Source organism: Salpingoeca rosetta (assembly GCF_000188695.1).
Source record: "Salpingoeca rosetta unplaced genomic scaffold supercont1.35, whole genome shotgun sequence".
NCBI classification, from domain to species: domain Eukaryota; class Choanoflagellata; order Craspedida; family Salpingoecidae; genus Salpingoeca; species Salpingoeca rosetta.
In genome coordinates this window covers 731,523-739,030 of record NW_004754899.1, presented here as the reverse complement: position 1 = coordinate 739,030, position 7,508 = coordinate 731,523, and the positions used below count along the sequence as shown (strand labels likewise).

The 7,508-nt window shown below is 55.5% G+C and overlaps 3 protein-coding genes across 3 annotated transcripts; 1 reads left to right on the top strand and 2 right to left on the bottom strand.

The window, feature by feature from the left end:
• Positions 1 to 743: 743 nt before the first annotated feature.
• PTSG_10273 (uncharacterized protein) lies at positions 744 to 2,802 on the top strand (the record flags this gene model as incomplete). Its single annotated transcript, XM_004988560.1, has 7 exons — positions 744 to 860; positions 1,022 to 1,237; positions 1,429 to 1,715; positions 1,857 to 1,886; positions 2,200 to 2,226; positions 2,455 to 2,561; positions 2,697 to 2,802. The coding sequence occupies exons 2-7, from the start codon at positions 1,231 to 1,233 to the stop codon at positions 2,800 to 2,802; spliced, it is 564 nt and encodes a 187-aa protein (XP_004988617.1). The 5' UTR covers positions 744 to 860; positions 1,022 to 1,230.
• Positions 2,803 to 2,932: 130 nt separating this feature from the next.
• On the bottom strand, positions 2,933 to 3,554 carry PTSG_13016 (uncharacterized protein; the record flags this gene model as incomplete). The annotated part of the gene is made up of 2 exons (XM_004988559.1): positions 2,933 to 3,118; positions 3,465 to 3,554. The coding sequence occupies 2 exons, from the start codon at positions 3,552 to 3,554 to the stop codon at positions 2,933 to 2,935; spliced, it is 276 nt and encodes a 91-aa protein (XP_004988616.1).
• Positions 3,555 to 5,055: 1,501 nt separating this feature from the next.
• PTSG_10272 (uncharacterized protein) lies at positions 5,056 to 7,325 on the bottom strand (the record flags this gene model as incomplete). Its single annotated transcript, XM_004988558.1, has 4 exons — positions 5,056 to 5,505; positions 5,753 to 6,595; positions 6,935 to 7,037; positions 7,249 to 7,325. 4 exons carry the CDS (start codon positions 7,323 to 7,325, stop codon positions 5,056 to 5,058), a joined length of 1,473 nt encoding a protein of 490 aa, XP_004988615.1.
• Between the last annotated feature and the right edge of the window lie 183 nt (positions 7,326 to 7,508).

Below are 7,508 nucleotides of genomic sequence, written 5' to 3'. Positions count from 1 at the left end.
GAAGAATATAGGGTGGATCAAGATATAGATTTCGGCTTTTGACTACCCGAGTCGGCGCGATAGTCACTCTCGGTTTGTGCACTTCATATAAGGTGGTTGTTGTCCTACGCAAGCCTTCACATGCGCTCCAGCAGGCAAAGCAAGGCAAGGTTTTGCTGTTGTCTTTGGTACACGCAGTTTGGCGATGATGATGCAAGGGGGTTTCTGCTTCCAACCCTTTGCTGGTGCCGTATGAATTCCGCTCCTCACACACGGCCTAACGTATCCACAACGCTTATGCAGCGGCTTGCAGTGTGTGCTGTGCACTGCCTCACAGTCTTGAATTGTGCGTTTGCAATAAGTCGCTGAGAGTAGACCACGGGCTATTGAGCAGGAATGCAGCAACCAACCAACCAGGCCTGCCTTCTCCAGGTAAGCTCTACTGAGCACGCGTGGATTTGTGTGCGTGTGTGTGTGCGTGTGTGTGTGTTGCGTGTTGTGTGTGTGCGTGAGTGGTGCGGTCCTCGTGAAGCCCTGATTCTCTGATTGGTGGTTGCGGTGGATGCGCTTGATGTGTGAACTGATAGCCGTTGGCGGCATGGGTGTTTTCGTGAGAATACCCCAATCAAAAGCCATGCAGCATGAACAGGCGACACGATGCTATGCTTGCTTGCATGCTTGCAAGCATGTTTGTTGACGGGACATGGTGCTGTGGCAATTTAGCCTCACCCTTGCCTCTGCAACTGCGATGCCCGTGGTTGTTTCAGTGTTGCTGTTGTATTGGCGTTTGCACTGCCACACAGAGCGTGTGCAGAGGCTGCCACAGGCTGACATGGCCTCTTGTCAATGGTGCGACCTCGAAGCTCGCCGAAACCACGCAAGTCAGTGTTTTGTGTGTGTGTGTGTGAATGTGCCATCATGCATGTGTTCTCTCTGTGCAAACAGAACGCCAGTAGAGCACGCACGCACGTGCATGCGCTCACACACACACACGCACACACGCATGTGCATGCCCTCACACGCTTGCTTGTTCGATCGTCAGGGCGATGACGGTGATGATGGTGACTCAGTCCACTTCCGAACAGCACCTCCAACCAACTGGCAATCGCTGTCATGCGTTGATGTTGCGCTGACCGGGCCATGGCGTGAATGCTGCATTAATCCCCTCCCCCATCAAGTCGTCACCGCGGTCATCACGCTGGTTGGTGTCTTGTGCACTGCAGACGGCCACCACGCCTTCCTACACAGTGTATGCCAGGTGAGTCGTGCTGTTATTGGTGGCGGATGCTGGCGATGTGGCAATGTTCATGTATTGTAGTGACTGGCTGGTTGATTGATAGTTTGTGTTGTGTCTTCATGGTGTCTTCCTGATGTGTTGATAGCGGGCACTTGAAGCTTTCACCAACACACTAATGTACACACATACGCACACGCCATCAATGCACCTAGGTACCTGCTCACGGCCCTCTCCCCCTTTCACCAACATTCGATTGCCGTACAGCATGCCTTGCCGTCGTGCTGTATGCGTGTGTGCGCGCGTGGACAGCGTCAACCCTCAAATTGCTGCCACCAGCCGCACCTCCACCGCCAGCCACTACTACCTAATGCCACTCCACAGCCTCATCCCAGGATGGAATAGCCGGTTCGTGCGCACCAGGGAGCCAGCACGAGAGCTGAGCATGGAGCCATGGCAGCAGCAGCAGCAGCAGCAGCAGCAGCAGCAGCAGCATGCTAGGGTGGCGTGAGTGTGGCGTGTTTGGCCCATCTGAGGTGGAAGGCTGGAAGGGTGCTCGTGCGATCTTACGATCGTTTCCGCCTCAAACTCAAGATCCACGACAGGACATCAAGAGCACCCATGACATGACCGACGTGAATAGACCACCACCACCACCAGCAGCAACGACGAGGTGAGGACAGCAGCATCATGCCATTGTTCCACCCATATCCACATTCTTCAGAAACGCACACAGCACACACATCCTCCATGCCGCTCTCGTGTGCTCGTGTGTCTGTGGGTTCACGTCATCTGTTTGCGACACACGACGGCAATGAAATTCCTTCATGTAGCGCAATGTCAGCGATTTTGATGTGCTCAAACTCGTTTGCTTGTTTGATTTTGGCATCGAATCGGAAATAGGAATGTGAATAACCCCGGCATACGCTCGCACACGCGAGCACAAACACGCACCCACACGCACCCACCTGCTTACTTACCCACAGCCTCATCCTTTGAGCCACCGTTGCAAGGTTCGAGCACTTGTACACCGTCACACACACACACACACACACACACACACACACACACACACACACACACACACACACACACACACACACACACACACACACACACACACACACACGCATGCAATCAGCACTTGCTTTCTCCCAACCGCTCACACGTGTGTGCACCGGCAATGTGCCAATGTTCACTCACACTCTCTCGCGCGTGTGTTCGTGTGTGTGTTGAAGCAGGAGCGGGCACTGCGGCCACAGCACGAACGTGTGGATGTGTTGGTGACTCAACCGCGACAGCGCCACACGCACCAACAGCAGCAGCAGCAGGAGGAGACGAAGATGGAGTAGAGTTCTCGTGACATGAACCATAACAACCATGACAGCAGCAACGCATGCTCAAGCGCGATTGTGGTGACCGCAGGGACACAGTGGCGTTTACAGCGGTTACAAGGACATGCACACGCGCACATGTGTGTGAGAGCAGAGGTATTTTCACGACAGCAGCAACAGCAACAACAACAGCAGCAGCAGCGCGTGCCTGTGTGGCTGATGGCTATTAGGAAGACGACAGGGGTGGTACCATGAGTGCTTTGGATCACCGCTTTCATGGCTGCAGTGTTGTGACGATGACAGCACACGCGTTGATGGTTTACACATGCGGTGATAGTGATGGTGGTAGTGGTCACTGCCATGGGGGCGGTGGCTTTGGGTTGCGTCATTGGAAGTGCATGACCCACTGCAGCTCCACCTCAACACGAGCGCGGTTCATCACCACCATCGTGCATCTGATGCTGCTGCTGCTGATGGTGGTGGTAATGGCAGAGCGAACATCTGTACCAGCATCGTCCCATCCGGTGTTGCGGTCACTGCGAAGAGATGAGATGGTGACAGTTTGCTGATACTGCGTCATGGGTGTTGCGGTTGGTGATGGTGGTGGTGGCGATGATGGTGACGACCAGGGAAAACCACGTATCATGGGATCGCCCACATGCAGGCGAGAGACGTGAGTATGCACACACGTGTGAATGCATGTGTGAATGTGTGTGTGTGTGTGCGGGCGTGGCTGACACCAGCGTGCGTGTGTGTATGTGTTGTCGCGTCCAGTCACTGCTTTGCTATCAAAGCATTCATTACCGCTACTCCCTTCCCCTGTTGCTCATGCCATTCCATGACAACACCCACCATCATCACCATCATCATCGTCATGCGTGCATGCATGCTGTTTGTTTGTTTGTTTGTTACCTCACCAGAGCGAAGACGAAGATGGCAGCGACGTGCGTGCTTGAAGTGATGCGAGTGCCCACTGCGTAGTGCACTTGCCCAATGGTGGCAGTCATGGCTGCGCTGTATTGAAGGGCTGTCTGGACGCCTTCCACCACCACCACCACCACCACCACCACCATCATCACCATTGTCATGATGGCTTGGTGCTGGTGACGCTGATAACGACGATGATGGGGATGCTGGCGGTGCGACGAACACCTTTCAACTGCAACAGCCGGGAGCAGAGCCGCTGCCTCGTTCTTCGTCGCTGGCGCCTTCACCTTCATCATCATCGTCGTCGACTTCTTGGTGGCCGTCGTGATCTTGTTGGCACTCGTGTCTGATGGGTGATGGAGATGAAGGTGGTGGTGCAAGCTGAATGTGACAGCAGCAGCAACAGCAGCAACAGCAACAGCAGCAGCAGTGTGAGTTGTGGAGGGCGAGACAGGTGGTGAGATGATGAGACCAACAGCCCCGCCCACTACAGCCAAGAGATGCCATAACGCTTGCAATCGTGAACCGCAGGCAGCATTCACACGCGCACGCCACACCAGCACCCAAGCCACGCTGTCCACTGCTCCTTACGTGTGTGGCAGGACTTCTGATTGAGGGTGGCTGAAAAGCCCTGCAAGCGGCACTTGTGCCACGTCCTACATGGTGGCGGTGGGTGGTGTGGATGATTGTTGTGGGCGAGGAGGACAGTGATGTGTTCCTGTTGCTGTTCGCCGCCTTTCCCAATATTTCAACAGGTGAGGTTGACGGTTGACGTGTTGGTGACCAGGAGTGAATTTTGTCCTTTTTCGTCCTTGTGTCCTACACATAACTCGGTTAAAGCAGTGTTTGTGTGTTTGCGTGTGTGTGTGTGTGTGTGTGTGTGTGTGTGTGTGTGTGTGTGTGTGTGTGTGTGTGTGTGTGTGTGTGTGTGTGTGTGTGTGTGTGTGCGGGTATGTGTGTGTGTGTGTGTGTGTGTGCACTGTTGCGTTGTGCCACCTTCCTCTACACCGTCTCACCCCGCATCCCCTGAATGCACGTGTTCTGACACATTGTTGTCCATTGGAAGATGCGGCGAACACGACGACACATGTACAAGCAGCACAAATCACCTGCAACATTCGCCACTGGCTGAATGGAAAGACGCGGAGTGACACAAAGCAGCACAGCGACAGCCACGACAACAATCGCACCGACAGCAGTGGCAGCAGTAGCGAGATGAAGGTCATCAACCTCGGCAGTAAACAAGAGCATCTGCACCCAGAGAAGCAGTGGTGGCACTGCAGCAGAACCACAACACCCACACGAACACACACGCAATTCACGCACACGGCAGCAGCACCAGCAACGGTTGACATCGATGCCGACAACAACAGCGACGACAGTGACGGACAAGCGACATGTGCCATCAAGCAACAGGCACAAGAATGCCGGAAGTGGCATGCGAACACACCCCATCGTGCATGCACACCTCTCGGACCCCTTCATCGCAATCACCAACCACCACAACGGAATGCCATTGACCGCCACCAGCACCATCAGCCAACACGTCACCGCCCCCTCCCTCCTCGCTTCGATTCTCCCTCACACCACCAGCACGTCGCCACCATCGGCGCTGTCGCCGTCGTCGTTGTTCTTGCTGGTGGTGCTTGGTGGCATGTGCTGCAACACATTCATCATCCACATGGCAGCCCGCGCCTTCAGCTCAACCATGCACTGCCGCATGCTTGAGCACCGCACTGCATCGCCGAGCAGTGCGTTCCTCATGTGCACATCTACAAGCGTGTTGGGCCGGTGGTGTTGGTGGTCTGGGACAGCCTCTGTGCCCTGTGACTCTGCCAGCGCGGCTGCGAAGAGCTCAAGCATCGTCGCTGTCTCAGCATGGCCGTCTGAGCACATGAAGTCGGCACGGCCGCCACCAAGGTTGCCAGCGAACACTATCTCGAGCAGGGCGTCTGTTGTGGCTGGTGGTGGTGCCGGCTGCACGTGCTTGCACTGCTGTCCACCATCGTCTTTGTGGCAGAAACGGCCAGCCTGGTGACATCCACGCGCAAGCAGGTGCGATGTGAGTGTGGAGTGCAGCACACGTGCTTTGGGTTTTGTTGTGTTTGCAGTTGTGTGTGTGTTTGTGTGTGTGTGTGTATGTGTGCGGGCGCAGTGTGCGATTGTGTCTGACTTGACCTCGTTGCAACTTTGCTCACACTGACACCACATACCCCTGTGTTTGTGTGTTAGTGTGTGCGTGTGCGTGCATGTGCGTGCATGTGTGTGTCAGGCTGACCTTGGCTTTGGCGGCGCCGTTGCTGCGATCAAGCTGCTGTCCAGCGCTCGCATTCGTCCCCTTGGAACTGCGCCCGTTCTTGTTGAACGTCGTCGTCGTGATGGTGGCGGTGATGGGGCCTGGGGCGACAGCAGCAGGCACGTAACCACGGTTGGCTGTGGGAGCTGGCACGAAAGCTGAGCTGGTGTGGTTGCTGGTGTGGTTAGCAGTGACAGCGGCGGCACGCACATAACTGGAGCTCGTGTTGTGGGTGGCTGTGGTGACAGGAGTGAAGCCTGCACGGACCGCGTGACTGGTGCTGCCGTACAAGTGCCCCTGCACCTGCATTGCCATTGGCATGCACATTGACGCCTGCAACGACGCTGGCATTGGCGTTTGCATGGGCATCGGCATGGAATTGCGCTGGTTGACAGTGCCGGCAGAGAAGTGAGGAGGTGGTCGCATGGGGACAGCCGTGTGGACGCGGCTGGCTTGCATTGGCACATGCATTGGCACGTGCATTGGCATCGGTGCTTGCTTGGGAGCGTGCATGTGCATGGGCGCTTGCATTGGAGCTTGCATTGGCATCCGCATGAGATTGTGCTGGTTAACAGCGGCGGGGCGAGGTGGGCGCATGGGGGCGGTGGTGTGCACGCGGCTGGAGGACGAGCTGTACTCGGCGGCAACAGCATGACGCAGGGCAGCGCGCTTCTTGTTCTGCACGCTCCGGTGCCTGCCCTTCGTCTTCTTCTTCTTCGTCTTCTTGGACTTCTTGTTGGACTTCTTTTTCTGCTTCTTCCTGGATTTCCTGGACTTCTTTCTTGACTGCCTGGACTTCTTCTTGCGCCTGCGACGGCGGGTGTGCTAGCGAGGTGACAGCGCGAATGCAAGGTATGTGAGACACAGATGTGCATGCGATCATGCGATTGGGGTGTGGTTGGATGTAGTTTGTGGTGTGTTCGTGTGGTCCTGGGCGTTCACATTTGTTGAGAATGCGAGACGTGGACTTGATGTTGTTGTCGTTTCTCAGTGTCATCTTTCATCGCACTGTCACTCCACTCGCTCACACTCATGCACGTAAATGCACACACACGCACACGCACACTCATGCGCGTAAATACACACACACACACATACATTGGGCGTAAATACACACACACACACACATACATTGGGCGTGACATGCAGGCTTTGGTTGCGCACCTCATCGTCACTCGAGTCACTGCTGGTGTCACTGCTGGTGTCACTGCTGGTGTCACTGGAATCACTGGAGTCGCTGGAATCCCACCGCCGCTTGTTCCTGGTGCTGCAAGCAGATGGCGATGTGAGCAGGCGGTGATGTGGACACCAGATGGGCATGCACAACAGCGGCCAGTGTGGGAAAGCGCTTTTAGATGCGCAACAGTCGCAACAACAACAACAACAGCTGCTGCACAACGATGACCAAATCCTACATCCACACACAGAAACGCTTACTCGTGGACAGAACAACAGCGCATGCACGGATTGCCGCTTACGTGCTCACGGCAGGCGTTGGCACGTGTGGGGGCGCGTTCATCTGCCCATCCTCGATAGTTGCAGCTGCGGCGTTCATGGTCGCGGTTTTGTCAACGTGAGAGCGTTGAGTGGTGAATGCCAAATCGACAGCCGCATGCGCGCAACGGTGACTGAAAAATTTGTGATGTCGGGAGCCGCTTCAAAGTGCGCCAAACGACGACGACGATGATGGGTGGTGGTGATGACAATGAAAAGAGGAGGTTGAGATGTTGCGGTTACC